Source organism: Chiloscyllium punctatum, chromosome 23, assembly GCF_047496795.1.
Source record: "Chiloscyllium punctatum isolate Juve2018m chromosome 23, sChiPun1.3, whole genome shotgun sequence".
NCBI classification, from domain to species: Eukaryota; Metazoa; Chordata; class Chondrichthyes; order Orectolobiformes; family Hemiscylliidae; genus Chiloscyllium; species Chiloscyllium punctatum.
Window position 1 is genome coordinate 61,410,510 of NC_092761.1, and position 12,616 is coordinate 61,423,125.

The 12,616-nt window shown below is 44.0% G+C and overlaps 1 protein-coding gene across 24 annotated transcripts in view; it reads left to right on the top strand.

The window, feature by feature from the left end:
- pknox2 (pbx/knotted 1 homeobox 2) overlaps positions 1 to 12,616 on the top strand; it is a 462,769-nt gene that overhangs the window by 300,560 nt on the left and 149,593 nt on the right. For 18 of the 24 annotated variants that reach the window (XM_072593094.1, XM_072593109.1, XM_072593097.1 and 15 more), the window contains one exon: positions 8,234 to 8,342. The exons of the other annotated variants lie outside the window; for them this stretch is intronic. In XM_072593094.1, the coding sequence (XP_072449195.1) occupies positions 8,256 to 8,342 (87 nt within the window). In that variant the 5' untranslated portion in view covers positions 8,234 to 8,255. The remainder of the gene's footprint in view (positions 1 to 8,233; positions 8,343 to 12,616) is intronic. 24 annotated transcript variants of the gene reach the window in all.

Consider the following 12,616-nt stretch of genomic DNA (forward strand, 5'->3'; position numbering starts at 1 on the left):
CCCACTCCCACTATGTAGTTTAAAGCCCTAGCCACAGACTTTGTTATGTAATTCACCAGGACTCCGGCCCCAGTATGATTCAGGTGGAGCCCGTCCCATCTGAGCAGCTCTCTCCTTCCCCAGTACTGGTGTCAATGTCCCATGAATTCAAACCTGTTTCTCCCATACCAATCTTTTAGCCACCTCTTTAATATTGTTCGCCCTGTGCCTGTTTGCTCATACCTCAGATAGTATTTCAGAAACTATCTTTTTGATTCTGCCTTTTAATTTAGCCACTAGCTGCTCATATCCCCTCAGCAGAATCTCTTTCTGCCTTCTACCTATATCATTGGTAATTTTGTGGACCACGATTACAGGATCTTTCCCTTCTGCCCCACGTTCCTCTGCATCCCAGATGAGTTATACTGAACCTAGGCTCCAGGCAGGCACACAGCCTTCAGGACTGTCAATCCTGGTCACAAGGAACAGTTTCTATTCCCCTGACTGTAATATCCCTGATTGCAACTGCATTTCTCTTTGCTCTGCCCTCTTCAGTTGCTCTCTGTACCATGGTGATATGCTCAGTTTGCTCATCTTCCCTTAAGCCCCCACTCTTACTCAGGGAGCAAGAGTCTCAAATCTGTTACGAGCTGAAAATGTGTTGCTGGAAAAGCTGATGCCCGAAACGTCGATTCTCCTGTTCCTTGGATGCTGCCTGACCTGCTGCGCTTTTCCAGCAACACATTTTCAGCTCTGATCTCCAGCATCTGCAGTCCTCACTTTCTCCTCTCAAATCTGTTAGACAAGCTCAAGGGCTGTGACTCCTTCAGTACTACATCCTGCATCTCTCTACCTGCCTCGCTCATCACACCCTGACCACTGACCGAATCTGAGGTAATATAGGAACACGGGATTTAGGAATAGGAGTAGGCAATTGGATCCTGCTCTGCCATTTAACATGATTGTGGCTGATCTTGTCTTAGTCTCAACTCTACTTTCCTGCCTGGTTCCCATAGACCTTTATCCTGCTTTTCTTCAGAAATATACCTATTTCTTTCTTGAATCTGTTGATTGATTCTGCCTCCACTGCAGTCTGGGGACAGATTCACAACCCTCTGAGAAAAGTAGCTTCTCCTCATCCTAGTTTTGAACCACCACCTCTCACTCTATATCTATGACCTCTTGTTCAAGACTGTCCCACAAGAGAGCACATCTGTTCAACATCCACCTTATCAATCCCCTTTAGCATTTTATATACCTCAGTCAGATCTGCCCCCCCTCCCTCCCCCTTATTCTTCTGAACTCCAGTGAGTACAAGCCCAAGCTATTCAACCATTCCTCATACACAGCCCTTTCATCCCTGGAATCAGTCTGGTGAACCTCCTCTGAACTGCCTGCAGTGACAGCACATCCTTCCTTAAGTAAGGAGACTAAAACTGGATACAAAAGGTAGTCAATCTAAGGGGTGTGACTGTCTCCTGAAACACTGCATCCAGGTAACTTTCCCCTTCCTGATTATTTGAAGCTCAGACTCCAGTTTATTATCATTGAGTCAGGGTTTCTCAGCAATGCTTGCTACAGATGTGATCAGTACAAGCCACTAGTGGGGTCCACCAGCTTCCACATCATGCAATTACAACATATCACCTGGCTTGGCAGCCCTATTTTAATTACTTAGTTCTTAATTTAATATTTTAAAAATTTGTGATGGTCTTTTACTTTGTAGCCTGTAAGTATTTTTGTTGATTTACCTTCAATGTAACCTATAATTGATAGTCAACTTAATAGCCATCACCAACGAATGAACTTCTGTTTTAGTTGTAATGTCGCTCTTCTGTGCGGCCCCCTTGATCCTGGGCTTCAGTTTATCCTGTTTCAAATTAAACTTCCAAATTATAAGCCAAAACATCCAAGCAAAATTGCACCTCTTCCTCTCTGCACCAAATTCCCACACTGCCTCCAAATTCCCCAAACTTTAGACTCACTCAGGCTGCTTTACTCTGAATGTGATTCCTCTTTCCTGACCATGTGTAGCTTAACATTTCAAACCCTCTGAAGAATCTTCACTTGTTGGATTTTTTAATATATTGGGTTAGAAAGGAAGCCTATATACACGTAAGAATGTCCTTCCATTTTCTGTTTTATCTACTTCCTGTCTAATTAATATGAGGGAAGTTGAAATCATTCATGAGTGTTATAAATTGTTTTTTCTTCAGTTTCCTTAATTTTTCCTGACATACTTTCCTCGACCTCCCTTCCACTCCTGGTGCTGTATCAAGTATAACAGTTAGTGTGATTGATCCTTTATTATCCTTTATTCACATAGAATCTATTTTCATTGTGCGTTTTTGCCTTGTATTTTTGTCATATTTTACTTAGTTGAAATAATCTGATTATTTCTAGTTATATTAAGTAGTTATATTAGTTAAGATGTAATTTTTAAAAATTCACTCATTGGACTTAGGCATCACTGGATGGTGCAACATTTATTGCCAGTCCCTAGTTGCCCTTGAGAAGGTGGTGGGTGAGCTGTCTTCATGGTTGACCCACAATGCAGTTTGAGATGGAATTCCAGGTTTTTGACCCAGTGACACTGCAGGAACAGTGATATAAGTCAAGATGGTGAGTGGCTTGGTGGGGAACCTTCAGATGGTGGTGTACCCATATATCTGCTGCCCTTGTCCTTCCAGGTGGAATAGTTGTGGGTTTGGAAGGTACTGTCTAAGGAGCTTTGGTTAATTCCTGCAGTGCATCTTCTTTAATGTGCACACTGCTGCTCCTGATCATTGGTGGTAGAAGGATTGAATGTTTATGGACATGGTGCAAATCATGTGGGCCAAGCTTCTCAAGTGTTAAATGAGCTGAACTTATCCAGGCATTGGAGGAGTTTTCCTTGTAGATGGCGGACAGGCTTTGGGGAGTCAGGGGGTAAGTTACACAATTCCTGGCCTCTAACCTACACTTGTAGCGACAGTATTTGTAGGGCTCTTCTAATATACTTTCTGGTCAGCAGTAGCCCTCAGGTTGTTGACAAGGGATTCAGTAATGGTAATACCATTGAGTGTCAATGCGTGATGTTGTGTTTCTCTCTTATTGGAGATTGTTATTGCTGGCACTTGTGTGGTGTGAATATTAACTTGCCCCTTGTCAGCCCAAACCTGGATATTGTCCAGGTCTTGTTGCAATTGGATATGGACTGCCCCAGTATCAGAAGAGTCAGGAATGGTGCCGAACACTGTGCTATTCAATGTACAGCTGACACATTTCTGGTTCTTGTTTAAATGACCTGCCTTAGTTTAGGGAGTGAAATAGAAACCAGTCACCTACCTGCTTGCTTCAGCCTTTCAAGTTTGCTTTTTTCGCTTCCTCTTCCTGTTTGGTTTGAAAAAACAACACCTTATCCCTCGCTGCATCCAATTCACTCACTCCAATTCCTCGAGTGAACTGGTAAGGCAGTACCGGTTGAACTGCACTTCATGTTATTTGCAGAGAAATGGTTCACATCACAGGCTTTGAGAATTCCTTCTGTTCTGTAACCTTTCTATGATACAGTGGCAGGCAGTGAAATATTGAGCATGTGAACTTCGAAAGTCATTGAGAAGGTTTATGCAGCCAAATATGATGTTAATGTAGATACAGCTAATTTTGAAACATTTAAATTCTGTGACGTTTACCTCACCAAATAAGATTGAATAAATCTTGTTAAATTGTGCACTGGCAGCAAAAAAAGATTTGGTGCCTTGCTGTTTTATTGTTAACAATCCAGCTGGCTCACTATTATTCTTTAGGGAACAGAGTTGGCATTCTATTCTGTCTGGCCTCGATGTGACTCTAACTCCACACCATGTAGTTGACTTTTAATATCCTCAAAGCAACCAGGCATGGGTTGCAGTAAATATTCTTCCTCACTCCTGCCAAGCACAAAGAATAGAACCAGTGAAACTCCCTGTATAGTGGGCAGTGTCAGGCAGTGGGCATGTTCCACTGTCATCTCTGTCTTTCCTGCTGTCCATGACTCTTGACTCTTTAGGCTCTGCTTACTCTGTTGAAGCAGTTATTGTAGTTGGGGTTAACTTTCAGAGATCAGCCTGTTGATTTGTGTTTACCTTGCAGTATAGCTGCTTCATGAGCTGTCTAACAGCAATAAATAGCTCAATGACACAGTCCCGAGGGTCAACAAAACCACACTTGAGGTCATTCAGGACAAAGTAGGCAGCACCTTGATTGGCACCACATCCACAAATATTCACTCCCTCTACCACTGACGCTCAGAGGCAGCGGTGTGTACTGTCTACAATATGAATTACAGTAACTGGCCGAGATTTCATCACTAGAATCTTTCAAAGCCACGACCTCTACCTTCAGGAAGGATGAAGATAGAAGGTACATGGGAACCCCAGCACCATCAAGTTCCCCATCAAACCCCATCCTAACTTGGGATTATATCGCCATTCCCTCATCGTTGTTAAGTCAAAATCTTGGCGTATCCATCCGAAAATCACTGTCGGAGGCTCAATTTGGAAATGAACTGCAGTGGTTCAAACATTTACTCACCGCCACCTTCTCGAGGGCAATTAGGAATAGGCTATAAATGCTGCCCTACTAATAATGTCCACAGTGTATTTATGATTTTTTTTAAACTGACGGTTTAGTTCCAACACAACCAAGTCTTGTGGGGCTGTAGGATTTAGGTGAGTTTGTAAACACCAAATGCGGTGTCACAAAACTAATTTAAAGGCTTTGTGATGTACTGTACAACAACCCCCGCTCACGAAGAAAAGTCATTGGCATGGATACTGTTGGTGTGCTCAGAGATGGGCGAAGGAAAGATATAAGAAGTTGAGCACATTGCTCCTGCCACTATCATGCACAGACACCCATCAGCAACAACAATAATGGTCTCCATCAGGTAGAGAAGGTTAGGAGCTTAGAATCCTAAAATCCCTGTAATGTGGAAAGAGGCTATTCAGCCTTTCAAGTTTGCTGTGACCAAGTGAAGAACATCTCACCCAGACCCACCATACCCCTGTAACCCTGCATTCCCCCTGGTCAATACATCTATCTTGCACATCTTTGGACTGTGGGAAAAAAACCAGAGGAAACTCACGTGGACTTGGGGAGAATGTGCAAACTCCACACAAGACTGGAATCGAACCCGGGTCCCAGGTGCTGTAAGGCAGCAGTGCTCACCACCTTGCTGCCCATAACTTCAAAATAGATGTTCGACATTGCAGGGATTAATTATGGAGATATTGTTCAACTGGCAAAAAAATTTTAAGCCCATTCTTGAAAAAAGCTGAGGAAAGGTGGGCATTTTTCTTCTGCAGTGGATTGATAGGCCCAACTCCCTCAGAGGATACTGGAGAATAGCACACACACACCTGCACTCCATTGCCTGAGCCTCATCCCAACCCAGGGGAATCAGCCTCACATAAAGACCCTTGACATGCCTGAGTCATCTGAATCTAAATGCTCCTAGGGTCATCTAACTGGACCTCCATTCCAACTGTGGAACAGGGGAGCTCAGTGTGACACAGGATGATGAAGTGAAAGGGAAAAGTGTACGTGGGGGTTCCGACTGACAATATTTTGTAAGTAGTTAATACTTTCTTCACAAACACTTTGTTTTTCACTTTTCACATGATTGCCCCTGTCCCTGTAGGGCCTAGATGCTTCATTGCAGCCTGCAGCATTACTCCTTGTGCAATAACAAGATGCAATGATTTGGAGTCTACAATAAGCATCAGGTAAATCATGTGGGAACAAGGAAACAATGCAAGTACTTGGTATTGGGTCACTCCAACATCTTTGGAACCCCCTGCCCCCCACTTCAACACTGCCCACAGCTCAGCTGTCTGTGTGTACAGGAGTGTACATTTCACAGGGTTCCTCAGCACCAATGGTGCCAGGGAGGAGCAACACACAGACTGTTGATGCTGCAGGATAGCCAGGGCTTAGGGACTCTGCTTGCTGGCTGTTACCAATCAACCATGTGTTTGTGGCCATTGTTATCCCCCTGTGAATACCCAGTGACTGGGTTAAGATGCAGTCACCACCCTCGCATATCAGCCCACTTACCCTGCCCTTAGCAAGTGCATTTCTGGCCACCTTCCTCAAAATTGCCCAGTTTGCCAATGCTTCACAATTGAAATGACAAGCAGTCCTCTGCCACTGGCTTTCATCCTCAGCATTGATGTATTACTGAGACCCTCACCATTGCCCTCTCCTTCCTAAGTCCCTGTTCCACAAGCTTCTCACTTCCTCAGGTCATCGCCCAAGCCATGAACATGTGTCTACTCCAACTACCTATCCCGGTCGAACCCCCATTCAACCTCCCCAAGCCCCCTTTAATCTCTGTGAGCAAGGGCAAAGGGGAGAATGTGGGACCCACTGCCAAGGCTCTTGCCCTGTCAGCACTGGCCCAGACCTGCCTGCGTCCCTAAACCATGTCCCCAACAAGGATGGACCACTCTCCCCCCATAGAAACAAAGGACTCACCATGTCCCACTCCCGAGACCATAGAAGCAAGGACCACCTATGCAAAGTCACCCTTGCTGAATGCTTGACGGTGGCTGGAACCTGGGATTGAGATGGGAGACAGCCTTTGACTTACTGACTGCCATGTACTGCTGGGACTTCACTGCGGACACTCCCCGAAGATTCTTAGAGATATCCCATTGCCGTGTTAGTGTGAACACTGCTGCCATGTGGTACTAGTGCTCGACTGACATGATGCACTGACACATCACTAGATGTATGCTCTTTTACAGGTGGCCAACAGCCTAGTCATGTGACTAGGCCAATTGCCTCTGCCAGATGAGGCACCTTAGCTGTGAGTATTCCGTAGGCACTGGGTGAATGCCACTTTGAGAGCAAAGAAGCAGTCTTGGTAGGAGACCTGATGTGTGCCATCTCTGAGCAGTAACGGTACCCAATGCAGATGTGCATTGTTGATGTGTAGTAGAAATGCAAGGGAGGTGGCAGTGGCATCCTAAATGCCAAGTGTCCATATCCCATAGTGGGAAGATCCATGGGGCAGGTGCTTCTCCAGCATGCCCTACTCTACAGTTTGGCCGTCGGCAAAAAATTAAGGTTGTCCAGTGAAAGCAGCAAGCTGGTCCTGCCAAGCACCCTCTGGTTTCCGGGTCAGGTTTTCCTGATGCCTAGGTTGGTAAGATCGCAGCCAGAATATTTACGAAGCAAGCTGGATGAGCAAGGAACTCTAACGAATGCTAATTGCCATCAGTTGGCAACTCGACACTGTCCTGCATGAATCTCATTACACTACTTTGGGAAAGCATCAGAGATGGGGCAAGCTGACCTCGAGGTGGGGATGTTCAGACTTTGTTGATTATAACTGACATTGTCTAAGGGCCTGTCTCAATCTGCTGATGACTGGGTGCTGCTTTACAGGAGTTTTTTACCCTGGAAAAGTGTAGTGATTGTAATGAGGTCAGCTCAGTGGACCTCATAGAATAGGAGTTGCCTGATTGGGGTTGTTAACCTGATCCCATCAGGGAGCTTTGGCTGACACATATAAACAGGAGGGTCAGACATCCTGTTCAGAGCAGGCTCTGAAGGAGTTAAATCAGTGTCAAGGACCCTCCATGTGTAAGTAAAGGGTGGTGAAATACTGGCCTCTTTGGGGTTATTTCAGAAAGTGTGGGTGTGGGGATCTGCATTTGGAATTCTGGACAGGACTCAAGAGGAAGAAGAGTAAACAAATGTGTTTGTGAATAAATATCTGTGAACGGGAGTGAATGTAAGGAAAGGATCTGGTAATCACCATCGAGTATATGCTGTCATGTCTGACATTCCTTACTGCTGCCGTAGAGGCTAGTCCCGAGATTGATGCCGAATGTTTTCCCTCTTCTCTCTCTGTCTCTCTTTTGCACCAGATGCTCACTAAGGATAGTGCACTTAACTGAGGGCTCAGCAGTTGATTCTGGCTTCCTTTAATTCCCTTACTTGATCTTTTTATTATGGTCACATACTTGACGAGTAAACTCTGCTGCAGATTTGAAGCAGCCCTGGCAGTTCCTTCACCTTTTTGACTGACAGGAATTGATGCAGTTTTGTTGTTATTGGAAGGTCTCAATAACCTCTCAGCAGTAAGTGGTGATAAATCATGAGCAATTCACTCTGGGAACCAGTCCCTTCAGTGCCTTTCGCTGTCTAAATTACCCTTCTTTTACTGAGTGCTCCTTACTGATGTGCTGAGCCGCTGTAAGAACCCTCTCTGTTGTTTCCCTAGGTCCTAGATGTGAAGCAATCCCATGATGCAACATGTGTCCCCTGCATCATCACTGACCATGATGGCAACCCAGAGTGTACCCCCTCCAACATACCAAGAGAGCCAACAGGTGGGTTTGTGGTAACTCAAGGAGCATTGCAGAACCTTTACAGTTTCACCATGAGAATGCTTGTTGGGATTCTGACATTGAGAGCCCTGAAATTAATTTTAAAATTTGACTCATATCCACATGTTGTTCAGTGCTGTCATCTGGAAGTGTAGGAAGAAAACGTTTCCAGCTCCACACAGAACTGACTTAATAGCCTGCAGTGCAGGTAAACCTGAACTCATTCCAAGGATAATTTCCGTTGGTTTTCTGCCCAGTGGAATTCAAAGTTATTAAAAAATATATAATTTTGTAAGGGATTTCAGGCTTTGGGGCTTTGTTCAGGACTCGCTCTGCTTTTTATATTAAAAAAGCCCCTTCATTCTTGCGATAGGTCATGGTATATACTTGACCAATCATTAAGGTTGATCCCATTTTCCCCAAAAATCATGTTTTCACACGTACTCTGTGTATAAGTCGACCGCTTCCCCCATCACCCTTCCCTTATAGCCACAGCATTTTATAATCAATTAGCTTCAATTTTTCACCTCATGAAATATGTTTTTTTTTAGTTACCAATGACTTATAACTGGACACAAGGGATGAAACAGGTGATGCAAGCTGTGTCTCAAAGACTCTGGCTCAGAGCAGATTGCATACACAAGGACCAACAGTGGGAAATGAGCTCCCAACAAAACAAAAGTACAAACAGAAATCCCAAAATGTAATGCAGTGGGAATCTGGCTTCAAGCTAAAATGCACAACGTGTGCAAAGTCAGCGATTAGTTAGGGGTTTGGGCGTCAATGCAATACTGGCGCAGAAATACAAGAACGAATCTGCTCTCAAGAAGGTGCCCAACATGCTGGTATCAACAGAACATTGACCAGCCATGGGCCAGAACTTGGTGAGCAGATACTGGAATTAATCCTCTAAAACAGGCAAAATGGTTACACGTCACCAGAAACGCACTGTATCCTAGGATATGATTTGGAGATGCTGTCGTTGGACAGGGGTGTACAAAGTGAAAAATCACACAACATCAGGTTATAGTCCAACAGGTTTATTTGGAAGCACTAGCTTTTGGAGCACTGCTCCTTCAACATGTGGTTGTGGAGTATAAGATCGTAGGATCATATGATCTTATACTCAACAACCACCTGATGAAAGAGCAATGCTCCGAAAACTAGTGCTTCCAAATAAACCTTTGGACTGTAAATTGGTGTTGTGTGATTTTTAACTTTATCCCAGGATACCTAAGCTTCTTTTTGTATTGGGGTCAGGTTTTGAAGGGTACAGGGGTGTATCAGAGACATATAGCCTTTCAATTTAAAATTTTCCTCCTCCCAGCCCTCTATGGGGAGTGGAAAGAGGGCATTTGTGGGTGACATGTCTTGCTCTCTCAGAGCTCACACACCTTTTCACAGTTTCATCCCTCTCTCACTCTCTCTTTCTCTCTCTTTCTCACTCATTCGTGCACATGTGCACATACAGTGTCACTTTCTTTTTCTCTTTCTCACTTCCAAATGTATCCCAACCCTCACCTAATTAATCTCTTTCTCTCTCTCTCTCTCTTTCTGTCACTGTTTCTCTCTCCTCAATATGCTCTCCCTCCGCCTCCAGTTTCCCACCTTCCTGCCTGTTGTGTGAGACCAGGCCGAGCATGTGAAGAACAATGTCTCATCGGCCACCAGGATGCTCAGAACTTTGCTCACCCCTCAGTCCCCCAGCAGGCACCCTGACCCTAGGGGCTACCCTGAGCCTAGCAGCACTCTTGTCTTTACTGACTCGTTCACTATTCCTGGTATCCAGGCCTCAGGATGAGTAAAGATAGAAACTTTCGCACAGCTTGCTGTACTTCCAATCAGAGACCATTTTGTTTCTTTATTTGCTGCTTGAATGGTTTACCAGTGAGCTTAAAGCTATTGTCAGCAAATATGGGAGAGATATGACCTCTGATTGTCGAAACCTCTCCTTCCAGACTATTCCATGCACAATCTGTAATTTGAATACCTTGTCATGAGCTGAATAGGACCCTATGATGGACTGCGTTCTGACCCAGGAGCTTTCTGTGGAATAAGCCTGCTACACGTTCATTCACATGGACAAATCAAGCACATCAGAAAAAAACTCAAAGCAATAGTTATTTAATATAGCTATTTTGGAGAACTAAAATATCTAGAAATTGCAGAAAATTAAAGCTGCTACCAAAAGAGTTTCCAGTGGTTTAATCATCAAACAGCAGCGAAACATAAGTAACCATTGTGTCACATTGGTTACATACATGGCACTGTGGTTACATACATGGCACTGTGGTTACATACATGGCACTGCCATGAATCTCAGCAACTGAACTGTGCCGTGGAAATGTTTGAAGACAGTTCCAGTGTAAACCACAGGACCTGAGAAGACCAGGTTCATGACCTGCATAGTTGACAGAAACCAAAGGCAAATTCAAACATAAAAGCATTCTGAAATTGAAGGACTGTGCAAAACATTTTCTACACGGCCTTTGACAAAGTGGATGGATGAGGGTAGTGGGAAGTTGTGGATCAAGACTGTGAGGACGAAGCATTCCAGTGTCCTACACAAAGAATGCAGTTATTAGTGTGGGAAATGCTTAGATCCTAGATAGTTCTAAACAACCCATTCAGAGATATTGTTATGTTACCTCTTGAGCAGGTGGGACTTGAATCCAGGCCTCCAGAGGTAGGGACACAACACCACAAGAGCCCTACATATCCTTCAGTCCTACATAAGCAATGAGACTAGGACGCACCTGTGAAGAACTTACACAAAATTGCAGGGGGTCTAACATTTGTAGTTTAACTTTGGATGTGTTCTTCAAAAACCATTCAAGTGTTGTGTTTGTGTTTTGTGAAGTTTTATCATCAAATCGTAGGATGTAAGTGTGCAAAGGTGTCATCAGATGGCTCAACGATTGGGGAGTATCTAAGTGAAAGGATGGAAGGGGGAGTGTTTGTTGGAGGCTCGTTCTGAAACTGAAAGTTTCCCATCTGAACCAGAGTGAACTCCTTACGGTGAGGCCAGAGGCAAAATAATTCAGCATGAGCTCTTTGCATTGGATGCTATTGACAGTGAATCATGGGTTTTAAAATGTGTGCTTTGTGACTAAAGGAATCTTTGCAGATATTTTGCTAATTAACCTGTTCAGGAATGTTGTTACATGCCACCGGAGCAAGTTAGATTTGAACCTAGGTCTCCAACTGCACCATGAGAGCACCAAGGGAATTTTTGAGGATGTAATGAACTTAACTGTGTCACATGAATGCAAAATAAATTACTGGTGTTACATCATTATTTCCATATTTCAAAATGGCGATATCCCACAGCGATAGTTCACAATGTATTCTTGGCATTTCACACAATCCCCTTTTTGAGAAACTTTTTTGAAGCTGAAAGACTCGACTGCCTTTGATCTAAACTATATGAATTGCTGAGGTTGTTTTCTGTGAGCAGTAGAACCTAATTTAAATGTTCAGTACATGCAAAATCTTCAAATATTAAACTGAAAATAGAGTGCAGGATTTTGCAACATAGCCACAGAGCATTAGCCCAGTCTGGTCTGTCCATGTGTCAATAAGAATCATCCGGAATATTCTCGCGGTCTTACCATTATCTTCTGTAATTTTAATATTCTTCTATTTAAAATGATTAAAAGAAATTGAATTGCTCTAACTAGCTGTCAGGAACAAAATTATTTTGTTGTCAGTGGAAATTGGGAAAATTCTCCCTTGATGAGTGTAATACCTAGCACATAGGAAGATAGTTGTTGGATTTCAGTAATCTTGGCTCCAGGACATCTCTGCAGGATTTCCTCAGCATATTGGGTAACTTGACTCCTGTCTCCTAAACTCCTGTCCACCATCTTCAAGGCACAGGTCAGGAGTGTATTCCCCACTTACCTAGATGGGTGCAGCTCCAACAACATCCAGGACAATTGACTGGCAACACACAGTGGCAGCACTGTATACTATCGACAAGATACACTGTCAAAGCACACCAAGGCTTCTTCAATAGCGCCTTCCAAATCTGTGACTGTTCCCACCTAGAAGAATATGGGGAGCTGATACATGGTAGCACCAACACCTAAAAGGTCCCCCCAAGCCACTCACCAACAAGAACTGAAAATGCATCCTCGTTCCTGCATTGTCACCATGCTAAAATCCTGGGCCTGTCTCCCTGACAGCACTATGGGTGTACCTGCCACCCTCAGAACTGCAGTAGTTCAAGAAGGCTGCTCGCCACCATCTTTTCCTGGCCAGTTTGAGGATGGCAA